Source organism: Hemitrygon akajei, chromosome 24, assembly GCF_048418815.1.
Source record: "Hemitrygon akajei chromosome 24, sHemAka1.3, whole genome shotgun sequence".
Taxonomy (NCBI): domain Eukaryota; kingdom Metazoa; phylum Chordata; class Chondrichthyes; order Myliobatiformes; family Dasyatidae; genus Hemitrygon; species Hemitrygon akajei.
Genome location: NC_133147.1, coordinates 26,620,898 through 26,644,902, shown reverse-complemented (window position 1 = coordinate 26,644,902; position 24,005 = coordinate 26,620,898). Strand labels below are relative to the sequence as shown.

The window sequence follows — 24,005 nt, the reverse complement described above, 5'->3', positions numbered from 1 at the left end:
AGATCCAGATGGAATACCTGGTAAGGCTCTGAAAACCTGGACCACCAACTAGCAGGAGTATTCAAGAACATTTTAACCTCTCACTGCTACAGACAGAAGTTCCCACTTGCTTCAAAAAGGCAACAAATATACCAGTGCCTATGAAGAATAATGTGAGCTGCCTTAATGACTATTGCCCAGTAGCACTCACATCAAGTGATGAAATGCTTTGAGAGGTTGGTCATGACTAGACTGAACTGCCTCAGCGAGGACCTGGACCCATTGCAATTTGCCTATCCCGCCACAATAGGTCAACGGCAGATGCAATCTCAATGGCTCTTTACATGGCTTTAGACCACCTACACAACACAAACACCTACGTCAGGATGCTGTTCATCGACTATAGCTCAGCATTTAATACCATCAATCCTGATAGAGAAGTTGCAGAACCTGGGCCTCTGTACCTCCTTCTGTAATTGGATCCTGACTTCCTAACCGGAAGACCACAGTCTGTGCAGATTAGTGATAACATATCTTCCTTGCTGATGATCAACACCAGCACACCCCAGGGTTGTGTGCTCAGCCCACTGCTCTACTCTCTATATACCCATGAGTGTGGCTATGTATAGCTCAAACACCATCTATAAATTTGTTGACAATACAACCATTGTTGGTAGAATCTCAGGTGCAGATGAGAGGGTGTACAGGAGTGAGATATGCCAACTAGTGGAACGGTGCCACAGCAACAACCTAGCACTCAATGTCAGTAAGACGAAAGAGCTGATTGTGGACTTCAGGAAGGGTAAGATGAAGGAACACATACCAATCATCATAGAGGGATCAGAAGTGATGAAAGTGAGCAGCTTCAAGTTCCTGGGTGTCAAGATCTGAGGATCTAACCTGGTCCCAACATATTGATGCAGTTATAAAGAAGGCAAGACAGCAGCTATACTTCATTAAGAGTTTGAAGAGATTTGGCATGTCAACAAATACACTCAAAACTTCTATTGTATCGTGGAGAGCATTCAGACAGGATGCATCTCTGTCTGGTATGGGGGGAGCTACTACATAGGACCAAAAGAAGCTGCAGAGGGCTGTAAATATAGTCAGCTCCATCTTGAGTACTAGCCTACTAAGTACCCAGGACACCTTTAGGGAGCGGTGTCTCAGAAAAGCAGCATCTATTATTAAGGACCTCCAGCACCCAAGGGCATGCCTTTTTCTCATTGTTACCATCAGGTAGGAGGTACAGAAAGCTGAAGACACACACAGCGATTCAGGAACAGCTTCTTCCCCTCTGCCTTCCAATTACTAAATGGACATTGAACCCTTGGATACTACCTCACTTTTCTTAATATACACTATTTCTGTTTGTGCACATTTTAAAATCTATTCAATAGACATATACGGTAATTTATTTATTTATTTTTTCCCCTCTTCTATATTATGCATTGTATTGAACTGCTGCTGCTGAGCTAACAAATTTCACATCACACACCGGTGATAATAAAACTGATTCTGATAACGATCAGACAGAGACAGCAACTCAAATAACCACATTACAACAGTGGTGTGTAAATCAGCACATGTTGAACCTTGAAGCGGATGGGCTACAGCAGAAGACCACAAACATACACGCAGTGGCCACTTCATTAGGTACAGGTGTATAATAAAGTGGACAGAGTGTACTTTTGTTAAAAACTAACTCAGTACCATACCCGCTTTCTTGAGGGCAGTTCTGGGAGGGCAATGATCACCAGCCATGCCAGATGTTTCAGTAGAAAACCAGAAAACAGCAGGTGCCGCGCTTGTGAGGCTGCCACAATTCCCATGTGGATGCTTACCGAGGAATGGAGAGGGTCCAAGAGGAAGCGGCCTTGGCTTGCTTGCAGTAGCGTAATACTCCACAGCCCGCTTGAATCGTTCTATTTTGTCTTCTGTCCTGGACTGGGTTTGGAAAAAGTAAACGTTATAATGCTTGCAAGATTAATGTGCTGAGAGGACAGCGATGGGACTGACTACTAACACCTGATAGTGCAAAGCAGAGCTCCTGACTAGGGACTGGACTCCCTCATGGCTAGGTCACTTTCCCCACACAGCAATGTCCACGTACACTGCTACCTGTGCACCAGGAAGGTACAAGAGCCTCAGCACTCACTCCAGGGTTCAGGAACAGTTATTATCCCTCAACCATCAGGCTCTTCAACCAAAGGATTCACTTTTAAGGACTCTTCACGTCATGTTTGATATTTATTGCTTATTATTGTTTCTTCTTCTGTATTTGTACAGTTCATTGTCTTCAGCACTCTGGTTGAATGTCTAATTGGGCAGTCTTGCACTGATTATCACAGTTATTATTCTATAGATTTGTTGAGTATACCCAAAAGAAAATGAATCTCACGGTTGTATATGGCAACATATATGACAATAAAATTTACTTTGAACTACACAATTTCGGTGAAGTGGGTTCGATCCTGACTATGTTCTCCCCAGGACTGTGCAGTACTTTCCCCCCAGGTGCTCATCTGATCTCCCATGTCCCAAAGGGTCTGGGAATTAGTCAGCCACTCTCATGGTCAGTATATGGAGCAAGTGGGAAAAGCAGGGACAATTTACAATGTTTAAAAAATGTTTGGACATGTGCATTGACAGGAAGGGGTTCCCAACCTGTTATATGCCATGGAGCCCTACCATTAAGCAAGGAGTCCATGAACCCCTGGGTTAGAGGGTTAAATGCAGACTCAGGCAGGCTCAGGTTGATATAGATGAGTTGCACTGAATGAGCTGCCCCTAGCGTGTGCAGGCTAGGTGGAGAATCAGAGGGGTGACATAGCTGGGAAATTACAAGGGAAAAATTAGGATGGAAATAGGATTACACAGGCTCAAAGGACTGAATGGCCTCTTTATATGATATAAGAAATGAGAGGTGGTCGGCCTCTAGGAGAATGAAGGGTGATCGGATAAAATAGTGAGGGGTATGGGTAAGGGGGAATGATCACAGTCTTTTCCCCAGGGCTGGGGGTAGCAAGTATCCAAAAATATAGATACAAGATAAGAGATTTAAGAGACCTGAAAGGTTACTTCTTTATACAGCAGGTACTGAATACCTGGAATGAGCTGTCAGAAGTGGTTGAGGCAGGCAGGTAAAATAAAACATAGGACCTGTACTGAGTTGTACTGTCCTTTGTCCATGAGGACCTTCTTAACCTACCCCATGATTAATCTAACTCCTCCTTTCTACGCAGCCATAACTCTCTATTTTTCTTTCATCCATGTGCCTATCTAAGAGTCTCTTAAATGCACCCAGTTATCTAGCCTCTACCACTACCCTGGCAGGGTTAACATTCCACACACCCACCACTCAAAAGAAGAAAAAACACCTACCACTGACAATACCCACTACTCTTTTATTCTTTCCCCAATCACCTTATGCCCTCTCGTATTAGCCATTGCCATCCTGGGGAAACAGCCCGTCGAATCTGCTCCATGATTCTATTACAGCTGAATTATTATCCCTCTCAACTTCACTCTCCTGCCTTCTTCCCCTATCTTCTGACTTCCTGACCAAACAAGAACCTATCAACCTCTGCTTTAAATATACCCAATGACTTGGCCTTCACAGCCATCTTTAGCAACAAATTTCAGATTCACCACCCTTTGGCTAAAGAAATTCCTTCTCATCTGTTCTAAATGGATGTCCCTCTATCCTGAGGCTGTGCCCTCTGGTCCTAGATTCCCCCACCATACGAAACATTCTCTCCATGTCCACTCTTATCTAGACTTTTACAATATTTGATAGCTTTCAATGAGATTCTCCCCCCACCACCCATTCTTCTAAATTCCAACAAGTCCAGGCCCAGAATCATCAAATATTCCTCTTACCATCAGACCATAAGATATAGAAGCAGAAGTAGACCATTCGGCCCAAGCCTGCTCCGCCATTCAATCATGGGCTGATCCAATTCTTCCAGTATCCTTGCTCCCCTGCTTTCACCCCATACCCTTTCATGCCCTGGCTAATCGAGAATGTATCTATCTCTGCCTTAAATACACCCAATGACTTGGCCTCCACAGCTGCTTGTGGCAAGAAATTCCACAGATTTACCACCCTCTGACTAAAGTAATTTTTCTGCATCTCTGTTCTAAATGGACGTCCTTCAATTCTGAAGTCATGCCCTCTTGTCCTAGAATCCCCTACCATGGGAAATAACTAACCTGTTCAGGCCTTTTAACATTCGGAATGTTTCTATGAGATCCCCGCCCCCAATTCTCCTGAACTCCAGGGAATACAGACGAAGAGCTGCCAGATGTTCCTCATACATTAACCCTTTCTTTCCTGGAATCATTCTCATGAATCCTCTCTGAACCCTCTCCAATGTCAGTATATCCTTTCTAAAATAAGGAGCCCAAAACTGCACATAATACTCCAAGAGCCTCAACATCACATCCCTGCTCTTATATTCCATACTCTATATTCTATACCTCTAGAAATGAATGCCTTCTTCACAACCGACTCATTCTGGAGGTTAACCTTTAGGGTATCTTGCACAAGGACTGCCAGGTCCCTTTGCATCTCTGCAATTTTGATTTCTCTCCCCATCTAAATAATAGTCTGCCCATTTATTTCTTCCACCAAAGTGCATGACCATACACTTTCTAACATTGTATTTCATTTGCCACTTCTTTGCCCATTCCCCTAAACTATCTTTTCCAATCTTTTTATTATTATTATTAATATCAACATAATAAGATTAATACATAGATCATGGGATTACAAACATACAAATTTAAACTGAACATGAAAGGATACATAAGCAATAGTTACAATATAAATGAGTCTTCCCAAATCATGGACGATACAAGTAACATATAAACAAAGCAAAACTAGGTATATCATAATATATATATTAAAAAACAGAAAAGAGAAAAAGAAAAAATATTTATGCTAGAAAAACTAATCTAACAACCTAATAACTAATAAGGGGAAAAAAAGAAAAAAAAAGGAAAAAAAAAGATTTAAAAAAGGGCTGTTTATAATATCTAACAAAAATACAAAATCATCAGTGTCGTCAACTCTGATCCTCTCAACATATGTAAAATCAAAACTGGAAAAACAAATAGGCTTGGAACAGGGTCACATTACATCATATGAAAATATTGAATAAATGGTCTCCATATCTTTTCAAATTTAATAGAAGGGTCAAATACAACACTTCTAATTTTTTCTAAATTTAGACATAACATAGTTTGAGAAAACCAATGAAATATGGTAGGAGGATTAATTTCTTTCCAATTCAACAAAACAGATCTTCTAGCCATTAATGTAAGAAATGCAATCATTCGACAAGCAGAAGAAGATAAATGGACTGAGTCCATCATTGGTAAACCAAAAATTGCAGTAATAGGATGAAGTTGTAAATCAATGTTCAATACCGTGGAAATAATATCAAAAATGTCTTTCCAATATTTTTTCAAAAGCGGACAAGACCAAAACATATGAGTTAAAGACGCTATCTCAGAATGACATCTGTCACAAATAGGATTTATATAGGAATAAAAATGAGCCAATTTATCCTTGGACATATGAGCCCTATGCACAACTTTAAACTGTATTAATGAATGTTTAGCACATATAGATGATAAATTGACTAATTGAAGAATTTTATCCCAATTCTCAATAGGGATAGTAAGGTTAAGTTCTCTTTCCCAATCATTTTTAATCTTATAGAAGGGCTCTGAATGTATCTTCATAATTATATTGTAGAGTTTTGATATAACCCCTTTCTGAGAAGGATTTAGAAGTATCTCCAAAATACCCGAAGACTCAAGATTTGGAAAGGTAGGAAGTACAGTATTTAAGAAATTCCTAATCTGTAAATATCTAAAAAAAATGAAATCTAGGCAAATTATATTTATTAGATAATTGTTCAAAAGACATAAAACAATTATCCAAAAATAAATCGGAAAATCGTAGTAATCCTTTAGTCTTCCAAGCTGAATAAGCTTGGTCTATAATAGAAGGATAAAAAAAGAAATTGGATACAATAGGAATATTTAAAACAAACTGAGTCAACCCAAAAAATTTCCAAAATTGAAACCATATACGTAAAGTATGTTTAACTATCGGATTGTCAATTCGTTTCTGCAATTTAGAAAGAGCAAAGGGAAGAGAAGACACTAAAATAGAACCCAATGAAAATCCTTGTACAGATTTAATTTCCAGGTTCACCCAATGAGGGCTAAAAGATAAATCCCAATCCTTTAACCAACATATCAAATATCGGATATTAACTGCCCAATAATAAAATCTAAAATTAGGCAATGCCAATCCACCTTCCTTCCTTGCCTTCTGTAAATATTTTTTACCTAATCTAGGATTTTTATTCTGCTATATATATGAGGAAATTTTTGAATCAACATTAGCAAAAAAAAGATTTTGGAATAAAAACTGGTACCGCTTGAAATATATATAAAAACTTGGGTAAAATAATCATCTCAATAGCATTAATCCGACCTATTACAGATAAAGATAATGGTGACCATTTAGTGAACAAACAATTAATCTGATCGATTAAGGGTAAAAAATTAACCTTAAATAAGTCCTTATAATTTTTTGTGATTTTAATCCCTAAGTATATAAAAGAGTCATTAACTAATTTAAAAGGTAAATTTCCATAAATTGGAACCTGTCTATTTAAAGGAAACAATTCACTCTTATTAAGATTTAATTTATACCCGGAAAAATTACTAAATTGAGCCAACAATGATATAACTGCAGGAATGGATTTCTCAGGATCAGAAATAAATAATAATAAATCATCTGCATATAATGATAACTTATGTATATCTGTCCCACGAGTAATGCCAAAAATGTTCTGTGATTCTCTGATAGCAATTGCCAAGGGTTCTAAAGCAATATCAAATAATAATGGACTAAGAGGTCAGCCTTGTCTAGTACCCCGAAATAAAAGAAAAAAGGGAGATCTTTGATTGTTAGTAAAAACCGAGGCTACTGGAGTATGATATATCAGTTTAATCCAGGAAATGAATGTCGGACTAAAATTAAACTTCTCAAGCACAGTAAATAAGTATGGCCATTCAACTCTATCAAATGCTTTCTCCGCATCTAATGAAATGACACATTCTGAGGTGCTATGTGAAGGAGTATAAACAATATTCAATAATCTCCTAACATTGAAAAAAGAATAGCGATTTTTAATAAAACCAGTTTGATCTTCTGAGATAATTTGAGGTAATACTTTCTCCAGCCTGGATGCCAGTAACTTGGAAAAGATCTTGGAATCTACATTCAATAAGGATATTGGTCTATAGGATGCACAGTCAGTAGGGTCTTTATCTTTCTTCAATATTAAAGAAATGGAAGCTCTATAAAAATATTGTAGCAGATTACCCAATCTAATTGCTTCTTCAAAAACCCTGCATAACCAAGCAGAAAGAGTAGAGGAAAAACATTTAAAAAATTCTACTGTATACCCATCTGGACCTGGTGCTTTCCCAGAATTCATAGAGGAAATAACCCCTTTAATTTCTGCATCCGTAATAGGAGTTTCTAATACTGAAAGATCATCTGATGATAATTTTGGAAAATTCAATTCCCCAAGAAAATCATCAGAATCAGAATCAGACTTTAATCGCCAAGTACCTATGCATATACAAGGAATTTACTTCCGGCAGATGTTGTCTCTCTGCTCATAACAATAATATTGATAAATATAAATGAAAATATAGATTATACATACAGGTAGTGCAATCCAAGTAATAGTTAGCCGACAGTTAACCGGCAGTTAACTGTTCAGCAAAGTGACCGCAGTAGGGAAAAAACTTCTCCAGTGCCTATTAGTCTTAGTCTGGAGGGATCTGAAGCGCCTAACAGACGGAAGCAGATCAAACAGTCCGTGCGCAGGATGGGAGGAGTCCTTTATGATGTTCCCCACCCTCTTCTTCAACCTGGAAGAGTACAGGTCCACAATAGAGGGCAGGGAGGCTCCAATGATGCGCTCGGCAGTCCTCACTGTGCGCTGTAGTCTGATTCTATCCTGCTTGGTGTCGGCTCCAAACCACACAATGATGGAGGTGCACAGGACAGACTCAATGACTGCAGTGTAGAACTGCAGCAGCAATTCCTGAGGCAGACCATACATGATATTATAATCATGAGGGAATTCAGAATGATACAGGGAGGTATAAAAATCTTGAAAAGATTTATCTCATCATGGTTAACTGTCAAATCACCATTCTGCTGACGAATCTTAATAATTTGGCATTTAACCAAAGCATTCTTCAATTGATTAGCTAACAGTTTACTCGATTTATCACTATGTACATAAAAATCAGATCTGGTTTTCATTAATTGATTTTCAATCGAAGATGTAAGTAAACTATGTTCCATTTGAAGTTCAACCCTTTGTTTGTAAAGCTCCTTACTAGGAGCAGTCGAATATTTCTTGTCAATCTCTTTAATTTTATCAACCAATAAAAGAGTTTCCTTCTTAATGCATATTCTCAAACCAACGGAATAGGAGATAATCTGTCCACGTATATATACTTTAAAAGTGTCCCAAAGTGTTCCGCAAGAAATATCATCCGTGGAGTTAGTTGAAAAGAAGAAATCGATCTGTTCCTTCATAAATTTAATGAAATCCGGATCTTGCAGTAAGGTAGAATCAAATCGCCATTGTCTAGCACTAGAAGCTGTATCCGTAAATTTAACAGAAAGTTTTAATGGAGCACGGTCAGAGATGGCTATAATATTATAATTACAACCAATTACCAATAGAATAAAACAAGAGTCAATAAAAAATAATCAATTCTCGAGTAAGAATGATAAACATGTGAGAAAAATGAAAATTCTTTGTCCTTAAAATGCCGAAATCTCCAAATATCAAAAATTCCATTATCAGTCAAAAAAGAATTAATATAAGTGGCCGACTTATTAGGTAAAGTCTGAGTAGATATAGATCTGTCCAACAAAGGATTTAAACAACAATTAAAGTCACCACCCATTATCAACCTATATTCATTTAGGTTAGGTAGAGAAGTAAATAAGGACTAAAAAAATCGGGATAATCCACAAAAAATCGAGCATAAACATTAACCATAGCAACCTTTTTGTTAAAAAGTAACCCAGTAATTAACAAAAACCTACCATTCAGATCCGAAATAATATCGTGTTGGACAAATGCAATAGAGGAGTCAATAAAAATTGAAACTCCCTTTACTTTAGTATTCGAATGGTACTGTTGACGCCTCCAAAACCTAAAAAAAACAATGATTGCCCTCTTTCCTCACATGAGTTTCTTGTACAAAAATAATATGTGCATTCAGTCTTTGGAATACTTTGAAAATCTTTTTCCATTTAATCGGATGGTTTAAGCCATTAGTATTTCAAGAGACAAAATTAATGGTCTGAGCCATATTTCTGAAATCAACCCTTTGGTATATAAAGGGTTAACCAAATTATGAACTCGTACCCGGAAGAGGAACAAAAATAAGAGGCGGACCCGGAAGTGACGACATCGCAAACTTTTTAGTAGTTTAAAATCAGCCCAAATGAAAAAACTTTAAAAAAACTGATAAAAAGAACAATAAATTTAGAGAAAAAAACCCCACCCCCCACCCAAAAAGAGAAAGCCCCTCCCAAGCCAGGAGAAGGCTGGGAAGAAAGAGGAATGAAACTAAATCTACCCCCATATCAGCAGAAGGCAACTCCGTATATAATGGGGAAAAAAGATCCACCCAAACTCCAAAAAAAAATAATGATCACTATACTAAAACAAACTTCTTAATATAATTGTTAGTAAAAAAAAAACAAAAAGAATATAATCACTTGTAACTTATAAATCGGGTTAAAACCCAAACAAACCAAAAAAAATTTAAACGGTGATAAGTAATGCATTATAGGAAGAAGACGAGAGAAAAAAATGGCAAAATCAAAAAAAAAGCAAATATTTTAGAGAAGAAACCGCCATCTTAAGTAAAAAATTCACCTTCAAAGGATTAATAATAATGACCAAAGATAAAGTACAGTGGTTAAAGTAAGTAAAATAAAAAGATTAGTACGTCGAAAAAAAAAACTTTAATTAGAATATAAAATATAGAATAAACCTACACCAATAGCCAGAAACAAAATCTGGTTTTGGAAACAAAAACTGTTTTGAAATGATCAAAATCACTCATTTATTAAAAATGAGAGTCAAACAGTAAAATAATGCTCATCCAGAAAGCTTTGAGCTTCAGATGTGGAGAGAAAAACACGCTGTGGTGCATTCGGAGGTGAGATTCTGAGCTTCGCAGGGTATAAGAGCGCAGGTTTTAGATTTTTCTCATAACATTCGGACATCAGAGGTTTAAAAAGAAGCCTTGCTTTCATTACTTCTGGGCTAAAATCCTCCACTAATTGAAAATCGAATTCTTGGAATTTGACCATCCCTAAACGCCGAGCCACATGAATAAGTTGCTCTTTGACATGCACATAGTGAAATCGGACAATTACAACCGGTGGTTTAGATGAAGAACTTGGTGATCGGCGCATAATTCTGTGGGTGCGATCAAGTAACTGAGGACTGTCTGGGAATACAGAAGGGAACGCATCCTTTAAACGTTGAGCAAAATACTTCGAGGGGTCCCCTTGTTCGATGCCTTCCGGGAGACCAAGTATGCGTAAGTTCTGTCTTCTGGACCGATTTTCAAAGTCGACACTCTTGGCTTTAAGTATTTCCACCTGTTTAATCGTCGAAGATAATTTCTGCTCCAGTTTTTCGATTATCAAGTCTCGCTTCTGAGTGTCCTCTTGCAAAGTTGCGATTAGAGCTTGCTGCTGGTTAACTACTGAATCAGTCTTATCCATATAATCCTGAAAAGCCTTTATATCTTGTTTGAAAATTTGTCGTTGTTCTTCAAATTTTTCATTTAAAAACTCCAATAACATTTCATAAGTCAATTCAGTGCGCTTAGGATCGGTCTTTTTTTTTCCTTCCATTCCCGTTAGAATCTTTCCCAGGGTCTTGCCTTTTAGATCTCAAAGCCATTTCAATACTCATTTCTTCAAAATTCACAATAGACTCTTAAAGATAAGTCCAAAAAAGTAGCAAGAATCTTTTGGTGTAGGTAAAACTAAGTTAAATAAGGGTGATCATAGGTTAAAAAAAGTAAAGGTTATGGAGCGAATCTGAAACAGTGCTCACTCCATGAGCGTCTCCTGCTGACTCGACCCCCTAAACTATCTAAGTCTCTGTTTCCTCAACACTACCCACTCCTCCACCTATCTTTGTATCATTGGCAAATTTAGCCACAAATCCATTAATACCGAGGTCCAAATCATTGACGTACATCGTAAAAAGCAGTGGTCCTAACACCGACCCCTGTGGAGCTCCACTGGTAACTGGCAGCCAGCCAGAATAGGATCCCCTTACTCCCACTCTGTTTGCTGCCGACCAGCCAATGCTCCACCCATGCTAGTAACTTCCCTGTAATTCCATGGGCTCTTACCTTGCTAAGCAGCTTCATGTGCGGCACCTTGTCAAAGGCCTTCTGAAAATCCAAGTACGCCACGTCTACTGCATCTCCTCTGTCTACCCTGCTTGTAATTTCTTCAATTGCAGTAGGTTTGTCAGGCAAGATTTTCCTTTCAGGAAGTCATGCTGGCTTTGGCCTATCTTGTCATGTGCCTCCAGGTACTCCGTAATCTCATCCCTAAAAATCGATTCCAACAACTTCCCAACCACTGATGTCAGGCTAACAGGTCTATAGTCTCCTTTCTGCTGCCTTCCACCCTTCTTAAATAGCAGAGTAACGTTCGCAATTTTCCAGTCATCTGGTACAAAGCCAGAATCTATCAATTCTTGAAAGATCATCGTTAGTGTCTCCGCAATCTCTCCAGCTACTTCCTTCAGAACCCGAGGGTCCATTCCATCAGGTCCAGGAGATTTATTCACCCCCAGACCATTACGCTTCCTCAGCACCTTCTCAGTCGTAATTTTCACTGCACAAACTTCACTTCTCTGACACTCTTGAATGTCCGGTAGACTGCAGATGCTTTCCCACTGTGAAGACTGATGCAAAATACACATTCATTTCAACATCTGCATCTCTCATTACAATATCTCCAGCGTCATTTTGTATTGGTCCTGTATCTACTCTCGACTCTCTTTTATCCTTTATATACTTAAAAAAGCTTTTAGTATCTTCTTTGATATTAGTCGCCAGCTTCCTCTCATACGTTCACCCTTTCATTCTTGGGATTATTCCCATGAACCCTGTCCAACGCCAGCACAAAATTGCTCTTAACGAAGGGCCCAAAATTGCTCACAAAACTCCCAAGTTGTATCTGGCCAACAGCTTATAAAGCTTCATCGTTACATCCTTGCATTTACATTCTTAGTCCTCTCAAAATGAATGCTAACATTTGTACATATGCCATGCTTGTGCCAACGTCAGTTCAACGTACACCCCTGAACATTTTTAAATTGAATTGCATCTCACCTCATGTTTCTGAGCCACCACCAGAAACTCAAGTCATTCCCACCTCTCGTAAAGATGCTTAAGGTTACTGCAACAGAAGCCAGTTCAATTTAAAACACAAGTGGTGCATCCTTAGTTAACTTTGGGTGCTCCCTGTGGGGAGTTTGCCTGTTGTTGCCATGACAGCGAGGGTTTCACACAGGTCCTTCGGCCAACGAAACTGTGCCAACCTACACTGAACCAATGACTCCTAAGTAATCTAATCCCTTTTGCCTGTGCATCAACATACCCCTCATCTTCTCTGCATACTCATTTGTTTTGTAAATGCCCTTATGGTATCTGCCTCTACCAGCACCCCTGGGCAGTGCAGTCCAGGCTACCATCACTCTGTTACTCCACACATCTCTTTCATACTCCCACTCAACACCCACCCCCCACCCTGGCACTTTAAATACAGTTGTAAGAAAAAGTTGGTGAAACTTTCACAATTAATTGGTTTTCTACATTAATTACTAACTTGCAATAATAGACAAACACAATCTACCTAAACTAACAACATACAAACAATTGTACTACTTCTTATCAATACTGAGTACACCATTTAAACAATCACAGTCCAGCTTCAAAACATAATCGTGGGCTGAAGTTGCTGTACTGCTCTATGTTAAGACATAAGACAGACTATTTGGCTCATTGAGCTGCTCCACCATTACATCACGGCTGATTTATTATCCCTCTTGACCCCATTCCCCTTCTCCCCGTAACCTGACTGATCAAAAGTTCCTCTAAATTAAAGAAATAATCAAGAACATATCAAACTTAATTCAAGTACAAGACAGTTTGATCCTGGGGGGAAAAAATAACTGGTTGTCTATGCGATCTGTGCCTCACTTATTTTATTAAATTCTTTTAAAACTCTCCTCAGCCTCTGCTGCTCTAAAGAAAGCATCCAGCTTATCTAACCTCTCCTCACAACATCCGAACCCCCTCAGTAGTATCAACCCTGTCTCTCCTCAGCCTCTGTCGCTCAAGTGTCAAGCTTGTCTAACCTCTCAAAGCAACCGTGCTCCAAAGTAGGCAGTAAACACAGTATTCTTAAAAAGTAGCCTAACCAAAGTTCCATAAAGCTGGAACACAATTCAAGCCCTGGCTCTTGAACTCAAGGGCCTCAACTGCTGAAGGTGAACTTCAGTATGTCTTCTTTACCGCCCTAACGATTCATGCAGCTCCCAGTAGCCCAGATCCCTCTGTTCACCACTAAGGATCCTACCATTAGCTGTGTACCTTCCACTGATCACCCAATGTGCAGCAGCTCACAATTGTCCAGATTAAACTCCATCTCCACTTCTAAACTCATCCCCACACTGATCTATATAGTTATATCCTGCTGTAACCTAACAGGACTCACTTTCAAGGACTTGACAACTCATATTCTCCAAGTTATTTATTACGTTTTTTCTATTTGCAGTTTGTCTTTTGCACGTTGGTTTGTTTCCATTGCCTCCACTGTGAAAATTATTCTCGTGGTAGGTTACAGTGATATACACACACATTAAAAATAAACTTACTCTGAGATTTCCTTTCACATACAACACCACCAGTCTTTGCAAACTTACTCACCCACCTTACCACATTTTCATTCACATCATTTCTGTATCACTGTATGTCATTTCTATACGGTTAGCTGCCCACTGAAAACTTCCTGCAGCTGATGGAGAGTTGAGGAGAACATGCGGTGAATAATAAGGGACCAGGAACGATGGGCCGTTGAGGACTGGCACTGCAATCCAACAGGGAGAGCAGCTTTCCGCATTGATTTAAGCTGGAGCGGCTGCTAAACCCCGGCTTTGCGCTGTTACTAACCCGAGAGTGTTTGAAGACGTCCTTGGCCACAGCATCGAGATCACGGACATCGGGAACGCTGCTGACGTACAGTGCGACGGCTTTGATTACCACGTCACAGGGTGGCAGGACCAGCTGGTGGGCTCGGACCTGCACACAGTGGAAGATAAAACACCATCAGAGTCGAACAAATTCTTTCTCCTCTGGCACATGAAAAAGAAGGCTGAGTCTGCACTGCACTCAAGTTTTATTTGGGGACAGGCCCTTGCTCACCAGAATCAGTTGGGCCGTATGGTAACATAGCAATTAGCCTGACTCTATTACAGCTCGGGGTGGAGTTCAGATTTCAATTCCAGCTTTCAAGTCTGTACATTCTTCCCGAGTGTGCATGGGATTCCTCTGGGTGCTCCAGTTTCCACCCACAGTCCAAAGACGCACTGGTTAATAACCCAACTAGTCTTTGTCAAGTAGCCTGTGGATAAGTGAGGGTTAAGTAAGTGGGTTGCTGTGGCACTGTATTGCTAAATAAATAAAAGAATCCTATCTTGGGGTTAGATCCATCCAAATCAATACTGTACTTTACACAGAGATACAGCAAGGAACAAGCTGCACCACTTAGCAAAGCAGCTATTTAACCCCAGCCTGATCACTGGATAATTCACAATGAGCAACTAACCTGCTAACCAGTACATCTGTGGGAGGAAAACCACACATACAGGAAGAACATACAAACTCCCTACTCAGGTGATATATCAGTGACAGACCCGTCCCCACCGGCAGTGTAGCCCGGTGTCACACGGCGACAGACCCGTCCCCCCACCGGCAGTGTAGCCCGGTGTCACACGGCGACAGATCCGTCCCCACCGGCAGTGTAGCCCGGTGTCACACGGCGACAGACCCGTCCCCACCGGCAGTGTAGCCCGGTGTCACACGGCGACAGACCCGTCCCCACCGGCAGTGTAGCCCGGTGTCACACGGCGACAGACCCGTCCCCCCACCGGCAGTGTAGCCCGGTGTCACACGGTGACAGACCCGTCCCCACCGGCAGTGTAGCCCGGTGTCACACGGCGACAGACCCGTCCCCCCACCGGCAGTGTAGCCCAGTGTCACACGGCGACAGACCCGTCCCCCCACCGGCAGTGTAGCCCGGTGTCACACGGTGACAGACCCGTCCCCCCACCGGCAGTGTAGCCCGGTGTCACACGGTGACAGACCCGTCCCCACCGGCAGTGTAGCCCAGTGTCACACAGTGACAGACCCGTCCCCCCACCGGCAGTGTAGCCCGGTGTCACACGGCGACAGACCCGTCCCCACCGGCAGTGTAGCCCGGTGTCACACGGCGACAGATCCATCCCCCCACCGGCAGTGTAGCCCGGTGTCACACGGCGACAGATCCATCCCCCCACCGGCAGTGTAGCCCGGTGTCACACGGCGACAGATCCATCCCCCCACCGGCAGTGTAGCCCGGTGTCACACGGCGACAGATCCATCCCCCCACCGGCAGTGTAGCCCGGTGTCACACGGCGACAGATCCATCCCCCCACCGGCAGTGTAGCCCGGTGTCACACGGCGACAGACCCATCCCCACCGGCAGTGTAGCCCGGTGTCACACGGCGACAGACCCGTCCCCCCACCGGCAGTGTAGCCCGGTGTCACACGGCGACAGATCCGTCCCCACCGGCAGTGTAGCCCGGTGTCACACGGCGACAGATCCATCCCCCCACCGGCAGTGTAGCCCGGTGTCACACGGCGACAGACCCGTCCCCACCGGCAGTGTAGCCCGGTGTCACACGGCGACAGATCCGTCCCCACCGGCAGTGTAGCCCGGTGTCACACGGCGACAGACCCGTCCCCCCACCGGCAGTGTAGCCCGGTGTCACACGGCGACAGATCCGTCCCCACCGGCAGTGTAGCCCGGTGTCACACGGCGACAGATCCATCCCCCCACCGGCAGTGTAGCCCGGTGTCACACGGCGACAGACCCGTCCCCACCGGCAGTGTAGCCCGGTGTCACACGGCGACAGACCCGTCCCCACCGGCAGTGTAGCCCGGTGTCACACTGCGACAGACCCGTCCCCCCACCGGCAGTGTAGCCCGGTGTCACACGGCGACAGACCCGTCCCCCCACCGGCAGTGTAGCCCGGTGTCACACGGCGACAGATCCGTCCCCACCGGCAGTGTAGCCCAGTGTCACACGGCGACAGATCCATCCCCCCACCGGCAGTGTAGCCCGGTGTCACACGGCGACAGATCCGTCCCCACCGGCAGTGTAGCCCGGTGTCACACGGCGACAGACCCGTCCCCACCGGCAGTGTAGCCCGGTGTCACACGGCGACAGACCCATCCCCCCACCGGCAGTGTAGCCCGGTGTCACACGGCGACAGATCCGTCCCCACCGGCAGTGTAGCCCGGTGTCACACGGCGACAGATCCATCCCCCCACCGGCAGTGTAGCCCGGTGTCACACGGCGAAAGACCCGTCCCCACCGGCAGTGTAGCCCGGTGTCACACGGTGACAGACCCGTCCCCACCGGCAGTGTAGCCCGGTGTCACACGGCGACAGATCCGTCCCCACCGGCAGTGTAGCCCGGTGTCACACGGCGACAGACCCGTCCCCACCGGCAGTGTAGCCCAGTGTCACACGGCGACAGATCCGTCCCCACCGGCAGTGTAGCCCGATGTCACACGGTGACAGACCCGTCCCCACCGGCAGTGTAGCCCGGTGTCACACAGTGACAGACCCGTCCCCACCGGCAGTGTAGCCCGGTGTCACACGGCGACAGACCCGTCCCCACCGGCAGTGTAGCCCGGTGTCACACGGCGACAGATCCATCCCCCCACCGGCAGTGTAGCCCAGTGTCACACGGCGACAGACCCGTCCCCCCACCGGCAGTGTAGCCCGGTGTCACACGGTGACAGACCCGTCCCCACCGGCAGTGTAGCCCAGTGTCACACAGTGACAGACCCGTCCCCACCGGCAGTGTAGCCCGGTGTCACACGGCGACAGACCCGTCCCCACCGGCAGTGTAGCCCAGTGTCACACGGCGACAGACCCGTCCCCCCACCGGCAGTGTAGCCCAGTGTCACACGGCGACAGATCCGTCCCCACCGGCAGTGTAGCCCGGTGTCACACGGCGACAGACCCGTCCCCACCGGCAGTGTAGCCCAGTGTCACACGGCGACAGACCCGTCCCCCCACCGGCAGTGTAGCCCAGTGTCACACGGCGACAGATCCGTCCCCACCGGCAGTGTAGCCCGGTGTCACACGGCGACAGACCCGTCCCCACCGGCAGTGTAGCCCAGTGTCACACGGCGACAGACCCGTCCCCACCGGCAGTGTAGCCCGGTGTCACACGGCGACAGACCCGTCCCCACCGGCAGTGTAGCCCGGTGTCACACGGCGACAGACCCGTCCCCCCACCGGCAGTGTAGCCCGGTGTCACACGGCGACAGACCCGTCCCCACCGGCAGTGTAGCCCGGTGTCACACGGCGACAGACCCGTCCCCCCACCGGCAGTGTAGCCCGGTGTCACACGGCGACAGACCCATCCCCCCACCGGCAGTGTAGCCCGGTGTCACACGGCGACAGACCCATCCCCCCACCGGCAGTGTAGCCCGGTGTCACACGGCGACAGACCCGTCCCCACCGGCAGTGTAGCCCGGTGTCACACGGCGACAGACCCATCCCCCCACCGGCAGTGTAGCCCGGTGTCACACGGCGACAGACCCATCCCCCCACCGGCAGTGTAGCCCGGTGTCACACGGTGACAGACCCGTCCCCACCGGCAGTGTAGCCCGGTGTCACACGGCGACAGACCCGTCCCCCCACCGGCAGTGTAGCCCGGTGTCACACGGCGACAGACCCGTCCCCCCACCGGCAGTGTAGCCCGGTGTCACACGGCGACAGACCCGTCCCCCCACCGGCAGTGTAGCCCGGTGTCACACGGCGACAGATCCGTCCCCACCGGCAGTGTAGCCCGGTGTCACACGGCGACAGATCCATCCCCCCACCGGCAGTGTAGCCCGGTGTCACACGGCGACAGACCCGTCCCCACCGGCAGTGTAGCCCGGTGTCACACGGCGACAGATCCGTCCCCACCGGCAGTGTAGCCCGGTGTCACACGGCGACAGACCCGTCCCCCCACCGGCAGTGTAGCCCGGTGTCACACGGCGACAGATCCGTCCCCACCGGCAGTGTAGCCCGGTGTCACACGGCGACAGATCCATCCCCCCACCGGCAGTGTAGCCCGGTGTCACACGGCGACAGACCCGTCCCCACCGGCAGTGTAGCCCGGTGTCACACGGCGACAGACCCGTCCCCACCGGCAGTGTAGCCCGGTGTCACACTGCGACAGACCCGTCCCCCCACCGGCAGTGTAGCCCGGTGTCACACGGCGACAGACCCGTCCCCCCACCGGCAGTGTAGCCCGGTGTCACACGGCGACAGATCCGTCCCCACCGGCAGTGTAGCCCAGTGTCACACGGCGACAGATCCATCCCCCCACCGGCAGTGTAGCCCGGTGTCACACGGCGACAGATCCGTCCCCACCGGCAGTGTAGCCCGGTGTCACACGGCGACAGACCCGTCCCCACCGGCAGTGTAGCCCGGTGTCACACGGCGACAGACCCATCCCCCCACCGGCAGTGTAGCCCGGTGTCACACGGCGACAGATCCGTCCCCACCGGCAGTGTAGCCCGGTGTCACACGGCGACAGATCCATCCCCCCACCGGCAGTGTAGCCCGGTGTCACACGGCGAAAGACCCGTCCCCACCGGCAGTGTAGCCCGGTGTCACACGGTGACAGACCCGTCCCCACCGGCAGTGTAGCCCGGTGTCACACGGCGACAGATCCGTCCCCACCGGCAGTGTAGCCCGGTGTCACACGGCGACAGACCCGTCCCCACCGGCAGTGTAGCCCAGTGTCACACGGCGACAGATCCGTCCCCACCGGCAGTGTAGCCCGGTGTCACACGGTGACAGACCCGTCCCCACCGGCAGTGTAGCCCAGTGTCACACGGCGACAGACCCATCCCCCCACCGGCAGTGTAGCCCGGTGTCACACGGCGACAGATCCGTCCCCACCGGCAGTGTAGCCCGGTGTCACACGGCGACAGACCCGTCCCCACCGGCAGTGTAGCCCAGTGTCACACGGCGACAGACCCATCCCCCCACCGGCAGTGTAGCCCGGTGTCACACGGTGACAGACCCGTCCCCACCGGCAGTGTAGCCCAGTGTCACACAGTGACAGACCCGTCCCCACCGGCAGTGTAGCCCGGTGTCACACGGCGACAGACCCGTCCCCACCGGCAGTGTAGCCCAGTGTCACACGGCGACAGACCCGTCCCCCCACCGGCAGTGTAGCCCAGTGTCACACGGCGACAGATCCGTCCCCACCGGCAGTGTAGCCCGGTGTCACACGGCGACAGACCCGTCCCCACCGGCAGTGTAGCCCGGTGTCACACGGCGACAGACCCGTCCCCCCACCGGCAGTGTAGCCCAGTGTCACACGGCGACAGATCCGTCCCCACCGGCAGTGTAGCCCGGTGTCACACGGCGACAGACCCGTCCCCCCACCGGCAGTGTAGCCCGGTGTCACACGGCGACAGACCCGTCCCCACCGGCAGTGTAGCCCGGTGTCACACGGCGACAGACCCGTCCCCCCACCGGCAGTGTAGCCCGGTGTCACACGGCGACAGACCCGTCCCCACCGGCAGTGTAGCCCGGTGTCACACGGCGACAGACCCATCCACACCGGCAGTGTAGCCCGGTGTCACACGGCGACAGACCCGTCCCCACCGGCAGTGTAGCCCAGTGTCACACGGCGACAGACCCGTCCCCCCACCGGCAGTGTAGCCCGGTGTCACACGGCGACAGACCCATCCCCCCACCGGCAGTGTAGCCCGGTGTCACACTGCGACAGACCCGTCCCCCCACCGGCAGTGTAGCCCGGTGTCACACGGCGACAGATCCGTCCCCACCGGCAGTGTAGCCCGATGTCACACGGTGACAGACCCGTCCCCCCACCGGCAGTGTAGCCCGGTGTCACACGGCGACAGATCCATCCCCCCACCGGCAGTGTAGCCCGGTGTCACACGGTGACAGACCCGTCCCCACCGGCAGTGTAGCCCGGTGTCACACTGCGACAGACCCGTCCCCCCACCGGCAGTGTAGCCCGGTGTCACACGGTGACAGACCCGTCCCCACCGGCAGTGTAGCCCGGTGTCACACGGTGACAGACCCGTCCCCCCACCGGCAGTGTAGCCCGGTGTCACACGGCGACAGATCCATCCCCCCACCGGCAGTGTAGCCCGGTGTCACACGGTGACAGACCCGTCCCCACCGGCAGTGTAGCCCGGTGTCACACTGCGACAGACCCGTCCCCCCACCGGCAGTGTAGCCCGGTGTCACACGGTGACAGACCCGTCCCCACCGGCAGTGTAGCCCGGTGTCACACGGTGACAGACCCATCCCCCCACCGGCAGTGTAGCCCGGTGTCACACGGCGACAGACCCATCCCCACCGGCAGTGTAGCCCGGTGTCACACGGCGACAGACCCATCCCCCCACCGGCAGTGTAGCCCGGTGTCACACGGCGACAGATCCGTCCCCACCGGCAGTGTAGCCCGGTGTCACACGGCGACAGACCCGTCCCCACCGGCAGTGTAGCCCGGTGTCACACGGCGACAGACCCGTCCCCACCGGCAGTGTAGCCCAGTGTCACACGGCGACAGACCCGTCCCCACCGGCAGTGTAGCCCGGTGTCACACGGCGACAGACCCATCCCCCCACCGGCAGTGTAGCCCGGTGTCACACGGCGACAGACCCGTCCCCCCACCGGCAGTGTAGCCCGGTGTCACACGGCGACAGACCCGTCCCCCCACCGGCAGTGTAGCCCGGTGTCACACGGCGAAAGACCCGTCCCCACCGGCAGTGTAGCCCGGTGTCACACGGCGACAGACCCGTCCCCACCGGCAGTGTAGCCCAGTGTCACACGGCGACAGACCCGTCCCCACCGGCAGTGTAGCCCGGTGTCACACGGCGACAGACCCATCCCCCCACCGGCAGTGTAGCCCGGTGTCACACGGCGAAAGACCCGTCCCCACCGGCAGTGTAGCCCAGTGACAGAAATGTCCCTGCTGGTACCATATCCCGGTATCATTCAGTGACGGACCTGTCTCCGCCAGTAACATACAGTGACGGACCATCCCTGCCAGTACCATATCCTGGTGTCATAGTGACGGATCCGTCCCCACTGGTGCCTTACCCCAGCATCACACAGACACAGACTTGCCCGCACCGGTACTGTACTCCAGTGTTACAGTGACAGACCCGTCCCATCAGTACCGCATCCTGGTGTTATACAGAGACAGACCCACCCCCACTGGGTACCATACCCCAGTGTTGTACAGTGAGACGTGTCCCCATCGGTACCGTACCCCGGTGCTATACAGTGAGAAATTTACCATCAGTACCATGCCACTGTATTATACAGTGACAGACCCGCCTTCACCAGTACCATACCATAGTGTTATACAGTGAGAGATGTTTCCCCATTGGTACTGTACCCTGGTGTTATACACTGATGGACCTGTCCTCACTGGTACGGTTAACCGGTGTCATACAGTGACAGATCTGGTTCCACCAGTAATGAACCATATTATTATAAAGAAATAGCTATTCCCACTGGTGCTGTATCCATTTTTAATCTAAATATGACAGCAATCAGGTAAAGTCAACATGAAACAAAATCACGTTTGACTAGTTTGTTTCAGCTCTCTGCTACTTCTACAGAGAGCTGAATGACCCGCACTCAGGATAAAGAGGAACACGTGGATTTCTAGATGTCATTTGGTAAGACGCCACATCGTGGAATTTGTGGAAAATAAAACTTGTGTAACACACTGGTATTGAAGAAAATTGAGATGCTAACACTGAAGAGTCTGGGTATAAATTAGCCAACTTGTAAAGGCACGATAAAACCAGTGCTGCATCGCAGCGATTGGTGTTGAAGCCTTAATGTCTGTAGGATTTGTGTAAATGATTGATAATGTGGTTGCTAAATTTGGCGTAAGGACTCAGAGACTGCAAAGTGATACAGACAGGTTAACAGAGATCAAAAGGCCAGCGAATTTAAAAAAAACAAGATTATTCCTTTTAGCAGAAGTACGCACACTCAGTGGCCACTTTATCAGGTACACCTGCTCATTAATGCAAAAATCTCATCAGGTAATCATGTGGCAGCAACTCAATACATAAAAGTCTGCAGACATGTTCAAGAGCAGGGTTCCTCAATCGGGATTCCATGAGAGGTCGCTGGGAGCACTGTATTGCATGGATGGGAGGCGATTTTCCAAGCATTAAATGGACTTGCCCATTTTTAAATATATTATTAACCCATGTTTTACAGACACGTCTGACAGTCCAATGTGGGGAATTTTGAATTACAACCTTCTGAGTCATTTCACTGCACTCGTGCATCAACGGACACAAAAAGCTTTCCCAATGAAAGCTACTTATCAGTGGGTTTTACATGGACTGGAATTTCACTACTCCATTGTGCCTGGACTGTGGCAAAGCAACTTACAAATGCAGCAAAGGCTGCAGCAAAATTGAAAAGACGCTGAACTACAAATCACAGCCGTATGACACATAAAAGTGCTGATTATTTAAAATGGCTATTGGAATTTCACAACAAACAGAGTAAAGCTTTTTACAAACGAAATAATTGGCAGATGCTGGAAATCCAAGCACACACGCACACACAAAATGCTGGAGGAATTCAGCAGGCCAGCAGCATCTATGGAAAAAAGTACAGTCGTCGTTTCAGGTTGAAACCTTTCGGCAGGACTTCAAACTTCCCATCCCCCTTTCCCTCTCTCACCTCATCTCCTTCGCACCCATCACCTCCCTCTGGTGCTCCTCCCCCCTTTTTCTTTCTTCCATGGCCTTCTGCCTCTTTCACCGATCAACTTCCCAGCTCTTTCCTTCATCCCTCCTCCTCCAGGTTTCACCTCTCACCTGGTGTTTCTCTCGCCCCTCCCCACCTTTTAAATCTACTACTCAGCTGTTTTCCCCCTCCAGTCCTGCTGAAGGGTTTCAGCTTGAAACATCCACTGTACTTTTTTTCCATAGATGCTGCCTTGCCTGCTGAGTAAAGTCAGTCAGTAGATTTAATTATTTTTACACAGGGGTTCCCTGAGACCTGAAAACTATTTTAGGGCAAAAGGGTTGGTGAAGAGGTTCAGTTGTTGTTCAGACCAAACATCAGAATGGGAAGAAATGCGATCCAGGTGATTTTGAGTGATTAGAATGATTGTTGGTGTCAGAGTATCTCAAAAAGTGCTGATCTTCTGGGATTTTCATGCACAACACTCTCTAAAGTTTACAGAGAATGGTGCAAAAAACAAAAAAACATTCAGTGAGTGGCAGTTCTGTGGGTGAAAACGCCTTGTTAATGAGAGGTCAGAGGAGAATGACAGACTGGACCAAGCTGACAAGAAGGTGACAACAACTCAACTATGCACTACAACAGTGGCATGGCAGAAGAGCAACTCTAAACTCACAAAATGTAGAACCTTAAAGTGGATAGGCTGCAGCAGAAGACCATGACCATACACTCAGCGGCCATCTCATTAAGTACCCCTGTACCTAATAAACAACAAAGCCACCTATCAGGTATAGGAGGTACTTAATAAAACGACCAAT

The 24,005-nt window shown here is 47.7% G+C and overlaps 1 protein-coding gene across 3 annotated transcripts in view; it reads right to left on the bottom strand.

Annotated features, from left to right (window-relative positions):
- LOC140715988 (constitutive coactivator of PPAR-gamma-like protein 1 homolog) overlaps positions 1-24,005 on the bottom strand; it is a 79,698-nt gene that overhangs the window by 32,917 nt on the left and 22,776 nt on the right. For all 3 annotated transcript variants that reach the window (XR_012096230.1, XM_073028612.1, XM_073028610.1), the window contains exons 4-5: positions 14,323-14,451; positions 1,824-1,926 (exon numbers count right to left, since the gene is read on the bottom strand). Coding sequence is in view for 2 of the 3 variants with exons in the window: in XM_073028612.1 (XP_072884713.1) it covers positions 1,824-1,926; positions 14,323-14,451 (232 nt within the window). In the remaining variant the exon portion in view is untranslated. The remainder of the gene's footprint in view (positions 1-1,823; positions 1,927-14,322; positions 14,452-24,005) is intronic.